The sequence below is a fragment of the Pagrus major genome, chromosome 2 (assembly GCF_040436345.1).
Source record: "Pagrus major chromosome 2, Pma_NU_1.0".
Taxonomy (NCBI): domain Eukaryota; kingdom Metazoa; phylum Chordata; class Actinopteri; order Spariformes; family Sparidae; genus Pagrus; species Pagrus major.
The window spans coordinates 9,470,935-9,497,345 of NC_133216.1; the positions used below are offsets into that span (position 1 = coordinate 9,470,935).

Genomic DNA, 26,411 nt, shown 5'->3' on the forward strand with positions numbered 1-26,411 from the left:
TATCAAGACAGTATCTAGAAATGAACAAATGTACAGTGCTTTAACACATCGATGAAGTAAGTGCCGGTGGACATTCTTGAGCAATTAGCATCACTGCATATGTCAACAATCACCACTTAACAGGAAGAAGTAAAGCAAGCCAACTGCCTCTGTACTGTGTATCCAGTGGTCAATAAAAACAGTAGATAGTTCGGTCAGTGTGGCATTTCGGCAGCATTATCCTGGTTAGAGGCAGTTCACTTTCCCGGCACACCCACTATTCCCGGCACACACTCTCACCCTGTTTCTGCAACAGATTAGAGCGGTACTCTTGAATCACAGTTACCACCCACTTCGAACAGTGAAAACAAGGAGATTTAGGCGAAAAAAATCACAGCTGACTAAAGCACATCTATAGTGACCTCACAATTATATGCATGCCAACATGCCAATGCAAAGCATTAAGCCAGCTGCTTTGTGTATGATGACATTAAGTTGCCCTACATCCTGTAAAACTATTTTTAGACTTCAATCGAAGTCTACACATCGTTGCAATGTACACCACACTCCCCTCCTACAACTGCAAAGTCCAAAGAGATTAAATTTGCTACAAGACTAAAAAAAGTCTGTAAGGCAACATTCAAGTGTATTTTTTCTGGGTCTTGGGTTACATGTCTAGTTTGACATAGTGTTCCCATATTGTGAAACTCGCTTGGATTTGAAAGACAAATATTTTGAGAACATAAAGGTAGCAGTACCCCATTTATTGTAGGTCTAACGGCTCTGGGTTGGAGAACAAGTAAACTTTTCAACTGTGAAGCCCTCCTCTTTACAATGTAATGCAATTTACATTTTAACATTGTTTTTAAGCCCTAAATAGAACTGGCCACTTGTTTTGTTATGATCCTTTTCGCAATCCAAGTAGAGGCAAAATATAGCAACCACATTGACCTATCATGTTTGTCAGCAGTGAGCAGTAATCTATGTCTCTGTGACAGAGCCGCTTCGCTACTGAAAAGGACAGTGTATGTTCTACCTTTCTTCGTCAATTTTAAACATTAATGAAACCTTAGTTTTTACAGCTTTAATCAAACAGGGGGAAATGTCTTCAGCTTTAAAGTCTATTTGAAAATAAAGAGACCATCAGCAACTTAAAGAGAAGCAGGGGGGATTGTGGACGCGGGGGGTGAAGCTGGGATGTCAAAGGAATACATAATAATTTGGCTGAATACCAGCAGGGATATAGTTGAGCAAAATCCTATTCAAGCCATTACTGCAATATATCTGCATCAAGAACCGGGGCTGCTCTGCAAGCCAAATCAGGGAACTCTGAGGTAAGGGACAGGTCTTTCTTTCCCTTAGTTTCGGTGTCTGATGTTATCTCACACAAAAGGAGGGCAGAGGGCGGGTGCTGAAACCTAGAAAACTTGGACAAAAGTGCTGATAAAATAGCAAAACTCTATGTGAAACTCAACTGCATCAACTCCGACTGTCACAGGCCGTCTGCTTCAAATGATGTGAGTGTTCCCAACTGAAACGCAGGAATGTTAACACTCAGTACTACAAGACACGGTTCTGGACTGTCACTCATGAGCAAGTCCATTATTGTAAATAATGCATGCAGTGAACATTTCCTGCTCACTTACGGTTTTGGACCTGTCATTCTCAAACACTTGTTTTATTTTCATGGCTAAATTCACTTGTATGTCATAGATTTATTATTTGTTAATAATAGGCTTGCTGCGGTAGTCAGTGTTACTGGTGTTACACAGTGTTTGGGCATATACCAATTACATTACTTGGCCACTGTCCCTCACTGTCGTTTTGTTTTTTCATAACTATTTAGTTGGATGATGAACGCACCAGCAGCGCCAGCAGCAGAGTAGAAGGAGTCACATTTCTTTTATAACATGACAGGAGTCAGAAGAGCTGACCGACAAGACGATGTCAGAGGATTTGTGGTCAAAGTGAAAAGCAGTATTTTGGATTTAAACCCAAATCTAATAAGGAAGCAGATAACGTTAAAGAGAAAAAAGGAGATGGTTACCTCACTGAGAAGTTGTATGCAGCTTGTTGCCTGTAACTCTTCATCTAACAGCTAACTGAGGCTGCAAGTTGTTCAATTACTCCTACAAAATGTATAAAACTACTCCCTAGCATATTTCAAACTGATACACTATCAACAAATACTGAAAATGACCATTGTTTTGCATTTTTGATGAATGATAGAAATAAGTGCTAAACTCTTGTGACTAGTCTAGTTCATAATAAAAGTAAATTTGTGTTTCACCAGCTAAATGCTTTTAATGTGAAGCTGCAGCAGTAGGAATTATTCAGTTTGCATTAGCAGCAATTTATCACAGCGCTCTAGACCCACAAGATTATTAGCTGGTGGGGATGTTTCGACACCGTGGGTTGATAAACTTTGCAGGAGGAAATATAGTCTCTAACAAAAGCTAGTATTTTGGTTGACTGACTTTGCTGAGATTCTCCAGATATCTTGAGCCAAGTGTCTATTATCACACTAAATAAACACTGTGGTAAAGTTTGTGTGTAATACTGAAGGATCCATCCTGCAAGTGTGGGGAAAACATCAGCAAAAAAAGGACATTCCTATCTAGCTGTGGTATACTGTATGTCCGCATTTCTTGTGTACAAGCAATCAGCACTTCCCCGTATCTGACTGGTGGGTGTTAATAATCTCCCACTTGGGTGGTAGGGGGTGTGTCAGTGCATACAACTGACTGTGTGCTCTTCCCAAACATCAGAGCCACCTGACAGCTGAATGAGTGAAACAAATAAGACTGAGCGGTGAAAAGCAGCCACACCTGTTTCCCATAACCCCGGCGCTCCACTCCTGGGGGATTCAGCTGCTGAGTGTGCACATCCTGCATGTATACCTCTTTAATGTGGACTGTGAAGCCTCAGTGTATCCAAGTGACCCTAACCTCAGTCACATACTGTGATGTGCTCTTTCAAGAAAAAAAACCTTGACTCCTGAAAACAGCAGGCAAGAAACTGTTTAAAAGGTTTCCCTCTGTTCATTCACAGTGGGTAATTAGCCATGGAAATATCTGGAAGCCATTTTTACAGCGTAGTTTCCTATGACGCAGTGGTTTGAACAGTCGATTCCTGTCTATCTGAGATTTATTCAGTAGACAAGACACAGTAGCTAACACACAGCATCCCTAATATTAGCATTTTCCTCCCAATTTTGAATGGCTAATTACCAGTGCACTGTGGTCCTAATGACTGGTAACTCCCAGTGTTGGTCTGGGGAGGAAGGAGACACAAAATCATGAATACCACAAGGACTGGGATTGGCTTGAGAAACCAGACGGTTGGGTTAAAGGTTGAGGTGTGGCGTTATTCTATATTTGTGTCATTATCATTAAATCTCATGGAAAGACCAAATTCAATAATTAGTTAGTCTGCATGTAAAAGCTTTCCAACTTCCCTACCCTGTCTGTGGCACTCAGCCCGAGCCCATTAACTCTTCTACAGAAGATGAAAATCTGTAAAAGCAAAACAAAAATTAAGTTTCACTGATGACATTTGGTACATTTGGTGAGCTAGCTAGTATTTATGGCTCCAGCATTGTTTATGTGGGATTTACTCAGAATAACCTGAACTGGCCATGTTCATGGTAATGTAGGTGAATGGTGTGACTCACTGGTGTTTTTTGGACAACACTGGAGGAATAAGCCATATGAGGACCACCATGCCATTATAAAATGATCATTAATACATCTTGACTCTAAACGTTTGATTTCTATACATGATTATTTATCTCACTGTGTGACTACCTTACTTTTAAAACGTATTTGTTAATGATCCAATATTTGATAAACAAATGAATTTACTTACATTATCTTTGCTCATGCTCAGCCATCCTCACCAATTTCTTAAGTAGCCTAGCTTTAAACGTAAACACGATGCACATGTGTACATCAGGTATGGTTTAACGTCCAAAATTTTGAGGCGTAACAAACGTAAACATGACACAATGACCCGCATGTTTTACGTTCAATATGTTTCACCATCCAATTGGTTCAGCCAGGTCTTGCAAAATTGTTACAGGCAATTATAATGTCAAGAATTGGGTTTTAAATTTCTGATTTTTGACTTCCTGCATCATAATCACCAGCCTTATACCTGAGTATAAGATTAGAAATGATAATAATTCTGAGCAAGAGATGTCTGTAAATATGTTGACAGGACACCTCAAACAAGATGGCAAGAAAAGATATTTGTATCTGCATCTGAAGTCATTTAAATGTGAACTCTAGACCAGTGGGTTCAGGACACTGATGCGCATAAGTAGTGGGCCACTTAACACAGAAAAAAAAGAAGAGAGAAGATTTTTTTTGTGTATGTGTTAGCTGAGTAACTTTCACTGGAATAAATGGGAATTGGTGCCATCTTCAAGATCCCCTATTATAAAGTATATTATTTAGTATTTAGGGTAATTCAGGTCAGAACAGGTTGGTGCAGGCAGTCTGAAATGGATTTGTTAAAGCAGTGGGCTGAAAGTAATCAAGTCCAGGGATAAGCTAAAACTGGGGGTTACAGCTCTGAATTTACTAATGGACCACCAGGGAGCAGCTTGGCATACAAAGCCTGTGACAGTCAGTCACATCTGTCGGGGGAAGAGGAAGCAAAGGGTGGAGTCAACAGAAGCTGGTGACCACAGCCTGCTCCCTGAGCCCCACACACAGCCTCCGTGTCCCACAATAAAGCAGCCAACTCATCTGCTGATGGCCTTCCTTCAAAAAGAAAACACTGCGTGCATTTAATGTGATTAGGAGTTTTCAGTCTGCTGCTTCACAACCGAGATTTCAGATCAAATGAGAGGATCAGATGAATGCTGCAGCTGTGACCAGCAAATGTACACCCACATTTTTAAACTTACTTTCTTGTATATAATTCCAACTCCGAATAATAACTGGGCATCGGCAGATATATTTTGACAGTGGATCACACTTTGTCTTCTTGCAAAAAGTTAATTTAGGATTGTTTGGAGAATACAGACTGAAAAAATGGTAAGTGTATTAAGTCAATCGAGTAAAATTGACTGTTACAGAATATTTCTTAGCTTAATAAAATGTTCAAATATCTAAGAAAAGCAAGAAAGGTTGGCACATAATTATATCTCTGCATATATGACACATATTTAATGTTCAGACTGACAAATGCATGAAGTTGTCCAATCACCCCCGCTGAACAAACGAAACCAAGAAGTTGCTTGACCTGATCTGCCCTATGCCATGTGGTGACAAAGCTGAATGACTAACCTACTTTCTTGGCTACATCTTGCTTTCAATTAATAACCAACCTCTATGAGGACCAAATCTGCTCAGTCAGTGCACTGCTTTTTCAAATCTATTTCTGCTTTGAGTCTGTAATTTAGGCGGCTCCATTACTACATTATTTATTTAGATTATGAATCATGCGGCCCCAAGAGAAGAAACCTCAAAACTATGGTCTTCAATTACAGACCTCACAGCCTGTAGCCACGCCTCGAACGAATCCCCTCCTCACAAACCCGTCTACACTACAGGGAATCTGAAAACGACACAGTGAAGGAAACTGGCATCAAAACTGTTTTTGTCTCTTCAGTCCCCCTACACACTTGTGCTCTGCTGCTAAACACACAACAGTAGGCCCAGGCCACATGGGCTCCAACCATATGTTACTGAGAGTCAAAAACCTGCACACATGTCTCTTCCAAACACGACACCACAACTAACCTTTCACTGGCTAGTTAGTACCATCTTAATAATCAGCTAATTTGGCCTTCCAGGTGAATAGTTGGGCTGAAAACCTGCATGCACATGGCACCAAACAGCAAATGTTTGGAGCCTAATCAGCTTAGCTTGGAGCAGTTTGTTGTTTATCAGTTCTCTGTGTTGATTTACGAACCAGTGTTTTGTGGGTAGAGACAGAAAGAGTATGGTATGAAGAAGACTCTGTAATTGTATGTGTTGGAAGTGTGTGTGTGAGTGTGTGTGTAAGGATGACAGAGATGACACTGGCGGCAGCTGTTGAGACGCTGCATGCTAGAGCTCGACCGATGAATCCACCGGGCCAATAATATATCAGACACCATTATCGCAGATATATCGGTATCTGAAAATGTGTCCCCTGATACATAACAAGAATTGAGAAATGCCAAAAATATGTTTGGTGTCATTTGGAAATGTCTCCATTATATTGTTTGTGCACTAATAAGGACCAAAAGGTTTACTGTTAACTGTAAAATGTACCAGCACATGTCTCAGCACAGAAAATTAACTGGCAAACGTCTTAATAATCAAATGATTGTGTTTTGTGGGAAAAAATGCCAAAAGAAAATCTCTGCTTGTTTCCTTAATCGTCAGGACATTTGACGACGTCTCCTACGTCTTTGGGAAACTGGACATTTTTCAATATTATCTGATGTTTTATACACCAAGAGATTATAAATCAACTGAGAAAATAATACTTGTAGCACGGAGTAACTCACGGCACGATACGATGCCCACAATAACAACAGCAACACAACACAGCGATTCTGCAACACTTGGTACACTGCAAGATAATCATCTACGATACATCATAATGTCTATGTAACAAATACATTTTATCTATTCGCTGCATTGTGGTATCAGTTTCACAGAATTTGACATGAACTGAGATGAGTGTATAAAAGAGTGTGTTGGCTCTTAGATTAGGGTCTCATTAACACACACTGACAGCAACTCGTCCATGTTCACGTGTGTCATCATTATCATGTAACAAAACATCTTTTCAGCTTTTGTTTACACCACGAGGAGTCATAAAGTGGTGACTCCTGTAATCAGATTGTCAGGGGAATCTGTTTAGTGCCTGCACACTTTAATGAAAATACAGATATTCAGTGGCAGTGTATCAATGATAGTATCACAGGAGGAAGCGATACTATATATTGCCATATAGATATGTTGTCCCATACAAAGGGAAGGCCAATGTCAGCTTTAAAAATGATTGTTGTGGCTGTCGTACTTATTACAGTCAGCGACGCAGCCAAGGTTTTATGTTTGTTTATAGAAACTGCCACCATGGTATATCTGAGAAGCTTTTACTGCTTTTGCATTGAGGAAAAAAAAAACGAATGGTGCATTCCTGGGCGGTATTTACTTCACCATCCACCAGTGTTTGTCTCTTCTTTTGTCTTAGCGGTCCTGTCATGTATTGTAATCCCCAGCTCAGGAATTGGGATACAGCAAAAGCTCTCCAGCTGCACTACCCGGGACAGTACGGTGGCTGGAAGGTGCTGTGGCTGGCATGCAGCCCAACTGCAGGTCAATACTTCCAGAGACTCTGCGACTGCAGTGAAATATGTCTTCATTTCCCCTGCCACCCCTCACGCCCAAAGCGGACAAGTCTGCGCTGCCTCTCCTCTCCCGTATCACATATCCCCCCCACCACCACCACCTCCTCATCTGTGCAACCACTTGGCAAACTTTTCACAAAGGAGCTCCTCTTTGCTCGCCATAAGTGACACCCCATAACACTCATGTCGTATCTATTCCTGTACACTGCTGCTGCTCCTCTATGTTTCTGGCCATCTGAGTGGGAGAGAGCAGCAGCAGCCGGTATTTCCCCCCTCATACACTCCCTGAGCAACGAAGGCGAAGTCGTGATGTGACACACTGGAAGTAACGCTAGCTAGCAAATGTGCGCGTAATCACCAGCAAATCAGTGCCGAGCCCGAAGTTACGGCGGAGAAGCTTAATAGTGTGTAATTAGTAGCAGTGGCTATAAGAAAGTTAACACAAACTATTAGTTAGCAACATTAACTAAGTTGTGTTGAAACGGGACGGACAGGCGAGGTTTAGCTAGCGGTTTACTGACCTCAGCAGCTAGTTACCGTCGCTATGTTGAGATAAATGTCCACAGACGAGGACCGCTAGCTAAAGTAAAGCTAGCTGGCTTCAGTGAGAAGAGCACAGCCCCGTTTCAGCACATCGAGGTCCGGCCGTGTTTTTTAGAGAGAGAGAGCCTCCGCCGCAACTTCTCTCAGCAGCCCCAGAAAGTAGCGCAACGACAAAGAGAGCGGTAACTCACAGGTAAGTCCGTAAAAGGTGAGGAGCGATGTTAAAAGTCGCAGTCCGTTAGGTGGCGAAGTCCTCCTGAGAGCGGCTCGTTTCTCCATGATTCCCGTCCGTCTGTCTGTCTGTGCGCCCTCGCACTCTCGCTGGATCCTCCTCGCTGCTCGCTGCTCGCTGCTCTCTAACTGCTGCTGCTGCTGCTGCTGCTGGCTCGCGCTCCTGGGGAGCTGCTCTCCATAGCGACGGACCCGCGTGGGCTGTACCACTGCTGCGGGACAACACGCGGACACACGCAGCCTGCGCGCGCACGCACGCACGCACGCATACGGTCCCAATCAGCCCCCCATCTGATCTGATTTGAACCACGCGGGACACTTCTGAGATATAATGATTTAAAGTTAACAGAGCAGCACGGGGAGTATGAAGAGTACTTTATCTGTTGTTTATCTCAGCGATGGAATGTAACTGATTACATTTACTCGAGTACTGTACAAGTGTGAGGTACTTTACTAGTGTTTCCATTTTCTGCAATTTAATACTTAGGTTTTTGAATATCTTTTTTTTTTTTTAAACTTTTTGTTACACTACATTTATTTGATAAGCTGAGTTTGTAGTTAAATTCAGCGATGGAATGTAACTGAGTACATTTACTCGAGTACTGTACAAGTGTGAGGTACTTTACTAGTGTTTCCATTTTCTGCAATTTAATACTTAGGTTTTTGAATATCTTTTTTTTTAAAAACTTTTTGTTACACTACATTTATTTGATAAGCTGAGTTTGTAGTTAAATTCAGCGATGGAATGTAACTGAGTACATTTACTCGAGTACTGTACAAGTGTGAGGTACTTTACTAGTGTTTCCATTTTCTGCAACTTAATACTTAGGTTTTTGAATATCTTTTTTTTTAAAAACTTTTTGTTACACTACATTTATTTGATAAGCTGAGTTTGTAGTTAAATTCAGTGATGGAATGTAATTAAGTATATGTACTCAAGTACTCTACTTTAGTGTAATTATGAGGTACTTGAGTGTTTCCATTTTCTGCTACTTCATACTTACTTTTGTACTTTTTACTCCACTTCATTCATTTGATAACCTCAGTTACTTATCACTTTCAGTGACGGGATGTAACTAAGTATATATACTCAAGTACCGTACTTGAGTACAACTTCGAGGCACCTGTACTTTACTTGAGTGTTTCCATTTTCTCCTACAGACTTCCACTCCACTACGTTTTGGACGAAAATATTGACATTTTTACTCCACTTCATTTATTTGATAACCTTAGTTCCTAGTTACTTTCAGTGTTGGAAGGTAACTAAGTATATTTACTCAAGTATTCTACTAAAGTGTCATTTTGAGGTACTTGAGTGTTTCCATTTTGTGCTACTTCATACTTCCACACCACTACATATTTGAAAAAAATGTACTTTTTACTCCACTTCATTTAGTTGATAACTTTAATTACTAGTTACTTTGCAGGTTGATCAAAAGTAACACATTTTTTACTTTTTTAAATATACTGTACTGTATAATTTACTTTTACTTCTGCTTTTGATACTTAAGTACATTTAATATCAGATACTTTAAGACTTTCACTCAAATAGTATCAACATAGCTGAGAATCGTTAAAAAGCCTTCGTCATGTGTTTTGTATGTAAAATCTTAATTTAAAAAGTAAGTTGTCCAATGAATGTCATGTTGTTGTAGTGGATAATATGGTAAAGTTATAATCACCGTAGAGGACCATACTATTAGCAGTATCAGACCTTCATTCATGAGACAACTTAAAAACATTAGAGACTTACCAGCTGGACAAAGTGAGCAGCTGCCCTGAGGCCCCCAAAAACCTCAGGGGACCCCCAAAGGCCCCAGGTTCACCATGTAGCAATTAGTTTTTGATCATTTGTTTAACTGAACCTTTGTTACGTAATGCTGTTTGCAACACTAAAGCACAACGAAAACTGCCACGATAACGGCCCTAATGACCTTGTTACATGCAGTAATTGTGAGGCCCCTGCCTGTGAAGGTGCCTGAGTAAAAATCAAATTTTATGACCTTATACTGCACTTACATTATGTATATTCCTTAATCATGTTGCCACAGAATAATTACCAACTTCTAACACAATTTAAACATTAACATGGGGATTCATATTAAAAAAATGATCTTTATGCATGCTTCTCTTAAAACCAACTAAATTAAAGTGAAGTTTGGTTGGGAACCCCCTTGTTTTCTGAGGGCACGGTTGTGAAAACTGGCACTGCGCGCTCACTGAACTGCAATGAAACCATTAATTGTACAAATAACAGTTTACTTTTTAAGCATGATTGCATTCTTCACAGCAGTGACTGAACAAATAAAGGCTCATTGTCTTGCTGGAGGAGACACCGAACCTTTATCTGTTTTTGGCAGATCCCATGGGTGTTGTGGAGATCTGCAGCTGGTTACTCTGTCGTCTCTCTAACCACCACGTCCAGCCTATTTAAAGACGGAGGTTTTGAATTGTAAGCTGATATAAATGTTGTTTTGACTTTACACATCTGAAAGGGCTCTCAGATTGCTGGAGCAGATTCAATCAGTCAAAGGAAATATGGATAAGACAGGTTAACACACCCTGAGAGGAACATTCTGAGCACCTTTACCACATGTGTTGTTTGAGCTAAACCGAGATTAAAATGTTAATCAGTGATTGTTGTATCAGAGCTGGTTGAGGCACATATTTCATAGACAAAGTGTAACCAATGTCATGAAGTTATTTTAAAACTGTGGGGGGTGGGAAATGAAGAAGTGAATGTGAAAGTTAATCTAAACCCCAGGAGATCAGCCGCTGAAGGACAAAACAATCATATGCAGCTGAACTTCCCTTATTCCTGTTTCTCTCACATTGAAACAGTGTGCTTTCTCCAGCTTAAACACAGGCACACTGCTCTACTCTGTCCTAAAACAAAGTGGTAATGAAACACTCTCTTGCATTGTTCTTTTCTTTGAGATAATTACAGCTTTTACACATTCAGGAATCCGGCGTTGTGTGCAGCACAGTGTTATTATCATGCTCCGTAGCTTGAACTGATAAACACGCTCCCTCAGCAGTTTAAGGCGGACATCATATTCACTCAGTGAAGATAAGCAAAAACCGCTCGTCTCAGTGTGATTCCCTCACATCGAGCTTCCCGTTTCACTCTGCTGTGACGTCCTCTTCGCAGCCTGCATCAGTGTCCTCATCAGAGGACTGGGACTCTCCGGGGAGCCTCCATCTCCCGCAAAATTTACCTCGCTCCCTCTTTCCCTGCGCTACAACCCAGCTTCACTGTGATTAAAGCATGACCCATGATGTGTCACCACACTATACCCCCTGCCTTTATACCCTCTGGTGGTTTATTTATATCCTCAAAGAGCCATAAATCCCCAGGTGAAAGTGCTGCCCTTTTCACCAATCAATCTCCCCTCCTGGGCCACTTTACATCGGAACGGTAAAGTCAGTGCAGGGAGGAGGCTCGTGTATTTATGAGATGATGAATCACGTCTTGTTTTCTCTCACAATACATTTAATGTGTTAATGATATCACTAGTTTGGGTGAAATAGTTTCATGAGGCTTACTTTCACGCCGCTGGCATAACTTGTGCTGCACAAATGGTGCACAAATGCTCAAATCCCCTCAGAAGCACTAAATAGTTTATGAGCATTTATTACCCATGACCTTTGTAATTGTGGTTACCTCATTGAGGTTTTATGCTGCAAAAATACTCAGTAAGCACTATTACATTTTCTTCCAGGCAGGCAAGGCTGCGCTGGCACCACCTCCCCTGTGACCAAGTGGGTGCACATCCACACAGACCGTCTGGGACATTTGGTTTTACAGTCTGTGAAAACAGCCTTTGTTAAACACAACATTCCTCACTAGTCACATTGGTGAGCCAGTCCTTGCACACCTCAAAACCCCCCCCCCCCCTCTGTAGCCACTCTCAGGGTCCCATCCCCTGCCAAGGCTTGACTATCTAGAGCAGGGAGAGGTCACCTCACTGCTGACACCACACACTTGTGTTTGCAGCCTCACACAGGTCTTTCCCCATAATGAGCTCCCTCTGAAATGACCTTCTGCAGTACACGCTGACCTTTGGAAGGCATACATGAAGACAATAAAGACGACAGACCTGTTAGAGAGCATTCATATTACTGAACATGAGTAGATCTGGTCACAGTCTTGCAGGTTAGGTGTATATTTCAAAAGTTTCCCCAGAATCTAATACAATGTGAAGGCACGCACGTAAGTGGTGACAGAAATGAGCCTTGTGTTGTACTGTACTGTATGTGCACATGCTGCTTTAGAGATAAAAAGCTTCTCTAACAATCTGGGGTTCTCATGTATTCACAAGCATAAACACCAAGAAAAATAGTGTAGGTCATAACTATTGCAATAAAAAATAGTGACTCCAAGAAATTAAACTGCAAAGTGCATCCAACTGTAGCAATAAAAACAAATAAAACATGCTGTAATGGATTTAGATCGCCATCTGCTGGAATTACATGAGAGGTTCTTTAGTGTTCAAGTCTATCTTAAAATAATCAGATGTCGACATGAATATTAAAATTAGAGCTGTAACAATGAATCCTTTAATTGATTAGTTGTCAAAATTATCTGATTCCAGCTTCTTTAATGTGAATATTTGATATTAAGGGCTTTGCAGACAACGAAACAAACAACTAATTGATTAATCGAGAAATAATCCACAGATTATTTGACAATGAAAACAATATTTTGTAACAGCCATTTTATGCAAGTGGTGTGCATGAGTCTCTGAATCCATTTTGTTTTCTTAAATATCCGGTGTTTTCTCAATCACTTGTAAAGTGCATTGCATTTTGATTTGTTCGAAAGATGCTGTATAAATAAAGTTTGATTGATTGATTCCTAATGTGCGTCCAGCGTAAGGGCCCACAGTCCTCCATCTGTGTAAAAAATAAAATCCAAGCTTTTGATTAAGCTAATCACAAAAACAAACCAAGTGACTCTTGAATATATTTTTGGATAGAACGAGTAGTGTGGATTTTGTCACTAACATCACAAGCATAAAAACATCTCTTAAGGCCAAACCTGCTTCAGTGTACACATGGGCACCTGGTCTGGAAAAATTGTGAACCTATCCTTTAAGCTTACAGAGCAAGGCAGTTATATCAAATAAGATATTGGTTCTCCCTCAGCAAAAAAACACCAAACATGGTTAGTTGTCTGACTGAAATTCTAAATCATGTGTTACACTGTGAAATTGAAAAAAACTCTTATATACATGCAAATGACATCAGTCTGCAATCATCTCATCTAAAAGCTTGGGCAACTTCCCCGCACCTTAGCCTAAATCTAACTTGGAGAAAACTGTATTATTTTAAAACCTGTGTGCTCAAAACAAAATGAAATAATTCTTGTTTTCCATTATTAGAAAGTCAAAATATTTCAACCAGTTTTTTTTTTTTATGTCAATCAGAGGTAGACTGTGAGCTAAGAGGTGACGCTGAAGATGAAGTGATGACAGGGAGAGAAGGCTTTGAGAAAGGACCTAAAAGCTCTATGACAGAGAGTCAGGACATGGGTAATTTGCAGTGAAGGCAGAGTTGCTGAGTGATAAAGAGAGATACAAATAACAAGTAAAGCAACACTGCCTCAAAGATGTTCTCAGAGGAACACAAGTTGTGGGAATCAGTGAGAAATTAGTTCATTTGCAAATTGGAATTTGTGTGGATGACATGATCAAACATTACAACAGTGTAACATGTAAAAACTGCAACTCCACCAAAAACAGTGTTGGTCAGCCAATCGTGTGGTGCCTCTGGGTTTTATGGTGGTTACAAAGTGGCTTCTGGGAACTTCTGCAAACAGAGTATCTCCCAAGATGACCGCAGGGGACATTCTGTTCACATAGTCGACAGAGATACTTCTCATGTGAAACATCCGTTCACACCAGCAATTAAATCAGAACAAAATCTGGCAAATGCTGGTTTCAAACAATTCCCATCCTTTGGCAGCATTATGAGGTGGACACATTGTTTTCTCTCCATTTTTAGCACTGGTTCAGTGTTTTTCAGTTATTTGGATCAAAAAACAACCCCAGCAACACAATACTAGTCACTCAGTAAACACAATGATCATCTAGTAAACAGGAAATGAAGTGCTACGCTTCATTATCTGACTCAACAAAGACCAAAAATAAACAGTTGTATGGTTTTTGTACTGTTTTGTCTTTATTAAAATGAATTCTGGCAAAATATAAAGCAAAAATCTAATGCTGGTCACGTCACAATACACATAAACAGTGGACAGAAATTCAAATAGTAGTCTTAAAGGTGGTCCTCATTTTGTGTGCTTCACTTTTTCAGCACTGCAGCTTAAGTGCAGACGTAAATACATAATTTGAGTGTGACTGAGACATAACAAATCACAGAGTCAAACGTGTTGGAGACCCAAAAAGAAAGATGACTGTGGGGATTATATAAAATTATTGTTTGCTTTGAATGCAAATTAACTTTTTTTTATGCTTCTTTTGTTTTAGTCTTCTCTTAAGTAAGCCTCAGGCACCTCTTCCTCATCGGTAGTATTCTGTAAGGAGGCCATCCTTTGAACCTCCATCACTTTTGTCTCCACCAGCTTCTTATCCGCATCCGCTGACAGTTTCTGCACCTCCTCCACCTGCGACAGGGCCACCTGAATGTTTGTCCTCATTGTGACGGACGCATGTTCAGCTCCTGGACACAAACACACGCTCAGTCAGTGTGCTGAAAAAAGTTCAGAGGTTGACATAACACCAGCTCAAGTTCAGACATTAGTGTGTGGTCATTAAGAAGGCACTACTGTCCGTCATCTCCGTTTGGTTTTACACAAAGGCCTACTGAGTGACAGCAAATGATCCGCGCACTGTCCAAAGTGTAACACTGACAGCAGCTGAATGGGAGCAGGCGCAGACAACGACATACAAAGCTTTGAAAAGATGATTCACAGCTAAACACTTGAATTCATCGTTACTAGAGCCCTGAGAAAACCTGCCTCGACCTATTCAATCACACAGCCATATAACCACTCTGACATGTTCTTTTACACACCTGACGTGTATGCTGCCTCCGCTGCCGTTTCACACAGCTTGACTGCATTGATCCAGGTGGACTCAAAACGCTTGTATTCATCTTGTCTGTCGTCAACCTGTCAGGACAGAGAGAATTATAAAACCCAAGTCAGATCAAACAGATCTGCAACTGTTTTGTTGTCTGTCGGTGTCACGATCAATAAATCAACACAATATGTTCAGCTTTGTTGTGACGGACAACATAAATTTACCTGTGCACGCTGGCCAATTATCACCTGCCAGATCGTGTCCTCTTCTGCCGGACTCAAGTTTCCCAGCGAGTCCAAATATCGTTTTTGGAGAGCAATTAGTGTGTGCACAGCCTGTTAGCAAACAGAGGGAGGACATACACAGTTTACATTTAAAAATCAAGGGCCAAGTACGGAGAGTATCGCGGAGGAGCAGTTTCTGCAGCACAGATCATTTTCAAACTTTTATAAGTGACAAATAGGTCTGTAGATTATCCCTATTGCTAGCCAGAACAGTGTTTCTTGAAAAAAAAGTATTTTGGTGATTTGACTACCACAAATGAAATCCTTTTCACAGCTGTTATTGGAGTGGCAGGAGAAGTCACAGAGATCTTGAATTCAAAATTAAACCAAACCTGTCTGCAGGTCTTTTACTAAGTTAAAGGTGAAAACAGTGTTCTGTTTTTGTATGCTTTGGATGAACGGACCTTTTAAGGTTTATGACTGGCTTGTCTTTTGGTTTCGGGTTTGTTTAATCGCCTGTTTACTTTCCCAATTCATTAATTTATCTTTTAGTGACAAAATTGTGAAAAATGATCATCATAATTAATTTCTTCAAATTGCTTCTACAGTCCAAAACCCACACTCTTCATTTTTTTTTATCATATATGACAGAAAAGCAGCAAATCCTCACATTTAAGAAGCCGCATCCAGCAAATATTTGACATTTTTGCTTGAAAAATTAGGATTTACAATTAATCGATCGCCAAGATAGTTGGCAATGAATATTTTCTTCAACTGATTAATTGTTGCAGCTCTAGAAATCAGTACATTTACTTTGTGCAACACCTGGAAAAACCCAAGCTGTCACAAGTACTACACAGAACATTACTACACTTAAAAATATTTCTAAAACTGAATATGAACATGCTAGTGACATAGGAAACAAGATTTAAAAAACCCTTACTTTCGAGTACTCTGTGATGGCATCTACAAGAGCCAAGGTGGCCTGAGAGAGAAAAGTGCTTGAGCTGTCTGTTACCAGAGAGGCTGCTCGTCTGATCAGAGAGTCGTGAGAGAGGTTTTCAACCTGCAGCAGAGACACAGGGAGGAAACCAGGAACAGAGTATGAAGTAACATACTGTAGATGACTGGTTATAATTTCAACGTGTCTCAATGTGACTCACCTGTCTGAAGGGTATGGCACACAGCCCGCCGCCAACTGCAAATGATGCTATACTTGTGTACACAAGATTTGTCCATTTCCCCGATTTATGGACTGCAGGTTTTCTGCTGCTTAACAGGACACGAGCAGAAGTCCTGAACAACACAAACAACCAGGTTCATTAATGTCGAGTCCCATTACATCACACACTCTCATATTAATCTGACGCACTGTCACCTATGGCAAACTGGTCTTATATAATGTCAAAGCTACCTACCTAGTACAAACTACCGACCAAATCAGACTGACATCAAACCTAAAGCTAATTTGAAGATATATTTAACACCGCCTACTCATACAACTCTTTGTAGTGAGTCACTTCTGTATGATTCAGTAAAAAGACGCACAGAAAATAAAACGACAATGCTAATTTTAGTGAATGAAAAACAAGTTAAACGTCTTTTGTGACAACTTCCGGTTGTCTCTGCCAGCGCTGTTATGAAGCAAAACATGCTAAATTTCCCAACATTAACATCAACAGCAGCATTAAATCCGTAAGAGACTGATTGTTAAGTAAAGCGTATATAATTAGGTGACAAACGTTGCCAGTTTAAAGTTATATAACTGTAATAAACATCCTACCTGAGGAGACGGAGGCAGCTCGTTACCCTCCTTAGCGCGGCCATCTTGGTCCGCCACAATAACATGTTCGTCGTCACCGGGCAAAGGTTCCCCTGGTGTGAGGCTGTCGACACTGTCGCCCCCTGGTGGTCAAAACAGCGACATTATCTTGTGCTCAGCCATGCTGCAGATAACATAAGACAAGCCCAGCACAAGGACACAAATGAATATAGATAGAAAAAGAGTAATTGTAAACAGAAATAATTAAAAACAAAAATAAGAATTGAAATAAAAATAGAAACTATACAAGAGCAATTAAACTCAAATTACAAGGTAACTTGTACAGTACTATCTCAAGCAGAGTGTAGAGGGATGGGTATACATTGTGTTAGTATCTGGTATTAAATGTACCAAAGTATGTAATTAAATATATAAAATTATTGACTAGTTACTGGAATCACAGTTTGTTTGTTTGTTTTTTTATTGTTTTTTTTTTTATCTTTTTGCTTATCAAATAAAAAATAATAAATATGTGCTACTTTACCTAGTTACATTCCATCACTGACATTTATACTTAATGTACTTAGTGTTTATCTGTATTAATATAGCAACAAGATGTACTTGATTATGAATAAAACATTTAAACATATTGACATAATATAGCATGATATAGTACAGTATGACATTGTATGAGATATAAAATATTGTATATAAGTTGAAATATAGCATAACTTAATATAAAGGCTAGTTTATTATATAAAACATAATAAAAATAGTAAATTATACAAAATAGCTTGTGTATGTTATTTGTATTTTTCTTATGTTCAATATTTGCGGACCAGTCAAAATCAGGTTGTCTGCTCGATAACAACCTGTCCTGGCCTGAGGGTTTTGTAAAGTCCCAGCAATGTTTTGCACAAAACGCACAAAAAATGTAATGGCAAACAAAGATATTGTGTCCGAATGCTAAGATAGACCTTTCTGTTCCTTTCTCCTCTCTGTGTGGTTAGTTGTGTTTATCAGGAAATCAAACCTCAGAGAATTATAACCAAAATTATATAAAACTAAACTAATGTGAAGATTTGACATACATTGGTCTATATATAATAAACTTGGGATAGTTGTTTATATACTAGTTGTAAATAAATTTGAGAATTTGTTGAAATAATATATGAGTTAAAAGAAGAAAAGTGAGAAAGGGGTGGGGATAGATAAGTTTTACTTCTACCTACTCCCTTTTAGACACTGTTACTTTTGTTTTGTTTGTTTTTTATTATGTTATTTTAATTTTTGGTTTGAAATAAAGTACTTCATTCATTCATTCATATATTCCAGATATTTAATGATGAAACGGCATTGTGCAAATATCAGACCCTTTTAAGGCCTTTAAATCTCCCTGTCAGCACTGAGCAAAGAGTCTGGAAAATGTGTCGATAATGAGTACAAAACTTTAAAACGAAGCACACGTATGATACTTGAAAACTTATTCTCCTTACAACGTATTAAAGCACATTAGGAATTTTAGTTAGTTTGAGCAGAAGTCTCAAGTCAAGATGAATTTACCCTCATTGTTTATCTGCGATACTTCACATGACTCAGTATGGTCTGTCATGCATACTGCTCATATGCATTACCATACAACAACCGTATTTCTTAAAAAATCTCTGGTTGCACTTCAGGAGAAATAGATAAGAACATCGTACTGAAATGTTATTACTCCTCTACAACAGCTTCATGATCGCACTCCACTCTATGATTGTACAGTATGTAGGTTTCAACAATATTTTTTTTATCAAGAACTCTGTGAGGTCAAAAGGTTATAAAACTGCTGGCTACAATTTTTTTTCTGGCCTTGTCAATTGTTTATTAATTGGTTTTAATTATTCAATATCAACTATTTTTCAGAAACAGCAACATCATCGTAGCTGTGCTGATAAACATATCTAGTTTTGTGACTGTGTGTGTGTGTATGTGTGTATACAGTGACCAGCTGGAGCTTCGAGCAGATATTCCTGCTTATGTCAGCACTAAAATACATTTTGATGAGCTTCTTGGCTTTGCATTGTGGTGATGATTCAGCCATGTTCAACTTTCTTGTTGGATGAGCTCACATTTTTATTATTATCTTTTTTTCTTTCTTTTTTTTTGTTTTGCCATGTTTGCATCAAGACCACGGCTGTACCAACACATTGGCCTCATTGGAACAAACAAGAACGCACTGCCATTGTTGATGTGAATGCAGCCTGAATGCACCGTTATAAATAATCTTAAGTGCAAATATAACAAAGATAAATAAAATACATGTTATTTAAAGTTTTGTGAATAGTGTAGAACTCTTAACAAACTTTGACAGATGCATTCATCATTAGCCAAGTCAACATCAACAGAGCAGTCTTTAAATAATTAATGATGCCATTAACTATCTCTCTTAATTAGTTTCACTGGAGTTTGTTATGACACACAGGGATACAGATGACTGGCTAATTATCACCATTACAACCAAGAAAACATCTGATGATGAAAAACAAGCCACCGCCCTGACAGTGAGTGTGATATCCCCTTGTGATGTCTCAGAGTTAATTATCAGAAGTTCAGGCTTCACTGTGCAGCAAAGTGTGAAAGTTTGATAAAATTACTCAGTTACATTAAAATGACATTTTATTTGACATTTTTTGACATTTAATCTTTTTCCACAGAGAAACAAGTGTATTAATAACATTTGAACATATTTAAGTCACTTTATTCTCTGTGTGTACTCATGTATTCACTGTATGTGTCTTGTTTAAAGGGGCAAATTGTACAGTCACAATCAGATCCTACCGTATTTAGTCACAATGTTAAAACATGACTTACACAACCATGCGCTACATCTTATTCGATAATACATTGTTGATTTTTACTTGTGACAAATCTCTTGGTTATATTTCACAATCAGGATATTTTATGTACAGATGTGGTTATGTCTAATCGTGTTTCATGTGCTGTCTCTGTACTTTTTCGTCACACCAGTTACTCGGACAGCAATGAATCAGGAGCACTATGTGGCTATTTGCCTGCCCCTGCGCCATGCAGAGCTGTGCTCCACACGCAACGCTCTGTGCTGTATCCTCATCATTCACGGCCTTAGCTCTGTACCCCGTGTTAGTGTGTCCAGGTTCTTTGCATCTGTCAGCCTAAATGTTTACAAATACAAGATCTGCACTGTGGAGGTGGTCGTCTTGCACAGTTGACAGCGTCATCCTAGGTCCGCTTTCAGCGATCATGGTTATTACTATTGTATTCTCATATGTTAAAATAATTTTAAAAAGGGCCAAAGCTGCATCAGGAAAGAAAAACAAGAAGAAGCAGAAGCTGCTCTCCTTCAGATAAATCCTCTGTTATTCTTTTATATTAGGGACATCAATTTTATAACGTTTGTTCTTGTTCCAAGATGTCTGACTCCTCTTGTTTATGGCCTCAGGGATGAAGTGTTTTCTTGCACTAAAATACAAAAATGACTGTTTATTGTACATGCACGTGAATGAATGAAATACATTGCCAAGATTGGTAAAATGTACAAACATTAACTTCAAACAGAATATCTTACAGTCTCTCAGTCATATTGGCACCAGGAGTCCACATCTGACAAGAGAACTGGTTAATCCATCATCATGCTTCATCCACATGGTGTGGGAATGGCTATTTGTTGCACATTTCTGGCCATCTTTAGGTTTTGGTGACATGTATTGACAATTATTGGATGGATTGCCATGAAATTTGGTCATCCGGTACAGACATTTGTGGTCCCCTGAATTGTAAAAACGTATCCCCTAATATTTCATGGAGCACCACTGAGTCAAAATTTCTGGTTGTTCAATAATTTGGTTTCAAACTAAATAACTATGACACCAAGCACATTCCCATTAGCTTCAGCTTTGGTTCAGGTTTAGGGATAATCAGGAAATTGATTACCACACTAACATGCTAGCAATATCATCCAGAGCATCTTAGCATGCTGATGTGAGCATTAGCCCAAAGCACTGCCTTGTCTAAGTACAAATTCAGTGCTCTGTCTTGTTTGTATAATGTGTTGTTGTGGTGTTGGTTGCAAATTTTGTATGGAAATGAGAAATTAAATAACATTTCATCTGACTGTATAAATATATACTTGAATCCAAGCATGTTGATCATAGTTTTGATAACAACACAGAATGTTACAGAAACTTTGAGACAAGCCAATACCTTTCCAACATTAAAAAACTTTTTTTTAGCAGTTATGTCATCCATCTTTCATCAGAGCAAAAATCAACAAAGGACAGTCTAAATAATTAATGAAGCAATTAAGATTCCTAAATCGGTTTCACAGGAGTTCATTTGCCATGAGGGAACGCTGTTGATCGGCTCATTAGCACCGCTGCTCTGTTTCGAGTCTAAATCCATACGGAGAAAAACAAAGCAAAAATAAAATTACCCATCATATCGGACATCCTTTTGAATTTCTTCTGCCGCATAATGAACAGGCCTTCACAAAGCTGCATCTGGAAAGAGTAAAATGGCAACATGGAGAGGGCCCAGTAAAGTTTCTCCTGCTTCTATATTTCATTCAGATGTGGTGTCAGTTTATAGAGGCTGCCATACGGTTTAATGTCTCAAAACAAAACATGACTGCATGAGGACGTTCTCTGAACTGTAGCAATTTAAAGTTTCGAAACGTAACACATTGCTGCTGTAATCAACAAACAACTTACTCTTAAAGTGCCGTTATGTAGGAATTTGTACTTTTGCGATTTTAGGGCCCCCAACCTTTTGAGTGCAACACAAGATGTCGGATGTTATGTAACGTACAGTTCAACAGCAACACGTCCAGTTTGGCATCTTTGGTTTCTTCACCTCTGTCATGATTTCCTGAGATAGCCATGTAGACACATACAATCCCCAGCGCTGCTCCGAGCAGACTCAGCTAACAGAGCTAACTTGCTGCTACTGTATGGTATGCAGTAGTTACAGGTTGCATTTAGGAAACTCCGTAAATCACAGCAAGATGAGGCAGATCCAGTCTCACCAAAATCAGTAATAGTTGGTGCTGTGTGCAGTGTAAGGCCTTAAGCATGGCTCTTCTAGACTTCTAGATGCTTAATCCACTACCTGAAGTTACAAACATAGGATAGGGGGACTGCCATCATTTATCCAATTATCAGTCAGTGTACCATCAAAATGATTTTGAAGCTTTTATTTTAAGGTAAAATCGCAACATAATGCTACTTTATTGTCTGGAAAATAAGGGCTGGGGATAGACGGATTATCAGCCTGATCGATTACCAGAGCCGATATTTAGCATTTTTCCGATCATTGGTATCAGAGATTTTCTGTCAGATAGCCAATAAAATAAATTCATTTAAAAATGTGCTTCTTTGGCTCTGATGCAGCTTCCCGTCACACAATGCCCCACCCACAACACAATCTGATTCATAACACATCACAATTAATAGTTTAAACTCTGAAAAATCTGATTCTGCAAAGTAACTAGTAACTAAATTTATCAACTAATGTGGTGGAGAGAAAGTATAAAGTAGCACAAAATGACAAAACTCAAATTGCATTTAAGTTCATTCCATCACAAAATTTTGACACAAAGATTTTCAGTTTTACTGCAAATGAATCTCCCAGATATTGGTTATGTTATGCCCGGCTCAGTCAGGAGCACAACAAAGAAGGGAGGTCCACACAGTAACTGCTTAAGTAAACAAATAATTTATAAAAGATAACTCAACAGAAGCAAACTATGAGGTGTAAAGTCAGTAGGGAAAGGTGGGTGTTGGGTGCAATGAAACTGTGGGTGCTAACCTTAACTATGTAACATGAACCAAGGCTAACTAAACATAATCACAACCTAAACAAAACCAAAATGGAGTGCCCAAAAAGGCACCAGCCTTCCAGGTGGGAGAGAGGGAGCCATCTTGGAATCACCCGGCTTATAAAGGCTCTAAACAGGTGACACCAATCCCTTAACAATAATAATAATAATAATGATAATAACTTTATTTATATAGCATTTTTCAAAAACAAGTTACAAAGTGCTTTACAATAAAACAGATAAAATAATTAGTTAAAATCAGCAGCAGCAGCAGATCATAAATATAGGCAGGACCCTGACCATTCAAGGCTTTAAAAACAAGCAGTAAAATCTTAAAATCAATTCTAAAACTCACAGGTAACCAGTGAAGGGCAGCAAGGGTTGGTGTAATGTGGTCACATCTCTTAGTACGTGTTAAAAACCTAGCAGCAGCATTTTGTATCAGCTGTAGTCGTTGGATGTTTCGCCTGCTGATACCAGAATAAAGTGCGTTGCAGTAGTCCAGTCTGGAGGAGATAAAAGCATGGATAACCTTTTCTAAGTCTGCAGAGGACAAGAATGACCTGATCTTCGTTAGCTGTCTCAGTTGGGCAAAGCAGGATTGCACCACTTTAGTCACCTGAGTATCAAAAGATAACTCTGAGTCAAAGATGACACCGAGATTGCGGGCCTCTTTTCGAACATTGTTAGATAAGGCGCCCAGACTAGAGGAGAGATTGGTAATGCTACTAGTGTTGGGGCCAGAGGGGCTCATTATAACAATGTCTGATTTGGAGTCATTCAACTGCAGAAAATTTGCCGACATCCAATTTTTTATCTCAGCAAGGCAGGACAAAATACAAGAAACATCAGTTTTACCAGGCTGTAGTGGGACATACAACTGCGTATCCTCTGCATAGCAATGAAAATCAATATTATGTCTACGCATGATTTGCCCCAGGGGTAACATGTAAACAGTGAAAAGGAGGGGACCCAAAATAGACCCCTGAGGGACCCCACAGAAGAGAGGAGCACAAGAAGAGGAGGCTTCTCCACACATTACAGAGAATGACCTGTTGGACAGATAGGAGATGAACCAATCCAGCGCCACATCACTGATACCAACATAATTCTTCAGACGGCTGATTAAGACATTATGGTCCACTGTATCAAAAGCTGAGCTCAGGTCAAGGAGAATTAATATTGAATACAGGCCTGTGTCGGCTGCAAGCAGTAAGTCATTGGCGACCTTGACCAGTGCAGTCTCAGTGCTGTGAAGGGAGCGGAAACCAGATTGAAATTTTTCAAAAATATGATTGTTGCTAATGAAAGAAATCAGTTGGGTGGAGACGATTTTTTCTAAAGTCTTGGATAAATAAGGCAGCTTTGAGATTGGTCTAAAATTACTTAAAAGAGAGGGATCTAGAGAGGGTTTCTTTAAAAGAGGGTAAACAGTGGCATGTTTAAAATAGGAGGGGAAAGTACCAGTAGACAATGAGCTGTTAATAATGGCCAAGATGTCTGGACCAACCGTCTGAAATACAGCTTTTAAAAATCTAGTGGGAATGCAGTCTGAAAGGCGGGTGGATGATTTTGAAAGTGCAATAGTACGTTCCAGGGTAGACAGAGAGATTTCACTGAAGTGGGTTAATGTTGAGAGTGGGCAGGAGTCAACTACCAACTCTCTGAAATCAGTGTTAAAATGCTGCCGGATCTCCACTATTTTGTTAAAAAAGTGATTAAGAAATTCTTCACTTTTGTCTGGGGAGGATTCAACTGGCTGGCTGGGAGGGGGACCAACCACAGAATTAATAGTTTTAAAAATAATTCTGGGATTATGACCCTGTTTGGAAATCAACTCAGAAAAATAGTTGTTTCTTGCTTCTCTGATTGAACACTGATAATTGAACATTAGCTCTTTTAGAGAAGCAAGGGAGACACTGAGTTGATCCTTTTTCCATTTTCTCTCTGCCATCCTGCATCGTCTCTTTAAAATCTTTAGTTCTTTGTTCAGCCATGGCAGAGAATGAGGTTTCAGCTTTTTAAGTCTGACTGGAGCTATAGAGTCTAAAATGTTAGTGCAAGAGCTGTTAAAACCACTGACAAGTTCATCTACGGTGAGGCCATGTTGTTCACCTGTATTAAGAACCGTGCTTGAGGACATAAAAGCTTGGCTGAAACGAGGAACAGACAGTGAATTTAGGGGGCGGGAGTGAATCAGTGTGGGGGGTTTGGGGTCAGGAGAGAGGAGCGGAACATGGAAAAGCACTGCCTTGTGATCGGAGACGGCAAAATCAACCAAGTTCACTTCATCCACACAGAAACCATGGGCGAGCACAAGGTCGAGTGTATGCCCTTTGTCATGGCTGGGCTGCTTCACATATTGGGTCAAACTAAAAGAATCTAAAAGTTTCATAAAATCAGAGGTAAACGAGGAGGAAGAAGGGCAACAGACATGGATATTAAAGTCACCAAGAATGAGAACTCTGTCATATTGTAACATGATGACTGATAAAAGGTCTGAAAATTCCTGAATAAAACCAGAAATGAGCTTAGGGGGTTGGTAAATTAAAACACATAAAATAGGCAATTTAAAGCTAAGACTCTCAAAGGTAGAGAAGCAGCCAAGCGGGACTTGACAACAGTTAAAATCATTTCTGTGAATTACAGCAAGGCCCCCCCCTCGGCCTGTCATTCTTGGCTGGTGGAAAAATAAATAATCTGGGGGGAAGACTCAATGAGAGGGGCACATTCATCAGGATTAATCCAGGACTCTGTGATGATAAAAAAGTCAATATTGTTTGTCATGATAAAATCCTGGCATATAAAAGACTTATTTGCAAGGGACCTTACATTGAGTAAGCAGAAATTAGCTGATTTAAAAGCAGGGGTTAAAGAAGTGGTTTTAACTGTGATGAGGTTGTTTCTGTGTGGACAAGGTATAATAATAATAATAATAATAATAATAATAATAATAATAATAATAATACATTTTATTTAGATAGTGCTTTTTTACACAAAGCCACATCACATCATTTTGAAAGGAAACAAATAAATCATATAATGTATAAATAAATATACTGTAGTGTTGCACTGTGGCTTACAAGTCAGGTTAGGATAAGGGTCAGTCAGGGGCCATGACAGTAATGGTGGCTTACAACCCAGATATGTCTACAGATGAGAGAACGAGCAGAAAGCGTCAATGACGACACTGGTGAGCAAACTTTAATTAGCTGTTACTCTCCTTGTAGTGGAGTCACTCCTATAAAGTCTTCATACAGAGCCTTCGCTCAGAACAAAGGCCGAACAGACATCTGTCTTTGGAAATCAGTGCCACAATGCTGTGCCATTGCAGGAAAACAGTTAGTGTTTCTGTGATGAGGATCACAATGTCTTTTTACGGATGATGATTTAACACTTGGCTGTACCTCAACAACTTGTGTATGTGCCTAGAGAAGTG

At 39.5% G+C, this 26,411-nt stretch overlaps 2 protein-coding genes and 1 pseudogene across 3 annotated transcripts in view; 1 reads left to right on the forward strand and 2 right to left on the reverse strand.

Moving 5' to 3' along the window:
• nectin3a (nectin cell adhesion molecule 3a) overlaps positions 1–8,212 on the reverse strand; it is a 34,132-nt gene extending 25,920 nt beyond the window's left edge. For both annotated transcript variants that reach the window (XM_073480194.1, XM_073480193.1), the window contains exon 1: positions 8,068–8,212. In XM_073480194.1, coding sequence (XP_073336295.1) covers positions 8,068–8,155 — 88 coding nt within the window. In that variant the 5' untranslated portion in view covers positions 8,156–8,212. The remainder of the gene's footprint in view (positions 1–8,067) is intronic.
• Positions 8,213–14,263: 6,051 nt separating this feature from the next.
• Positions 14,264–17,219, reverse strand: LOC141017083 (diablo IAP-binding mitochondrial protein-like). The gene is made up of 6 exons (XM_073491704.1): positions 17,161–17,219; positions 16,541–16,673; positions 16,321–16,443; positions 15,378–15,488; positions 15,146–15,242; positions 14,264–14,791 (listed from the first exon to the last, which is right to left on the reverse strand). The coding sequence occupies exons 1-6, from the start codon at positions 17,202–17,204 to the stop codon at positions 14,595–14,597; spliced, it is 705 nt and encodes a 234-aa protein (XP_073347805.1). The 5' UTR covers positions 17,205–17,219; the 3' UTR covers positions 14,264–14,594.
• A 2,871-nt stretch (positions 17,220–20,090) lies between these two features.
• LOC141012251 (odorant receptor 131-2-like) lies at positions 20,091–20,636 on the forward strand (annotated as a pseudogene).
• Positions 20,637–26,411: the final 5,775 nt, after the last annotated feature.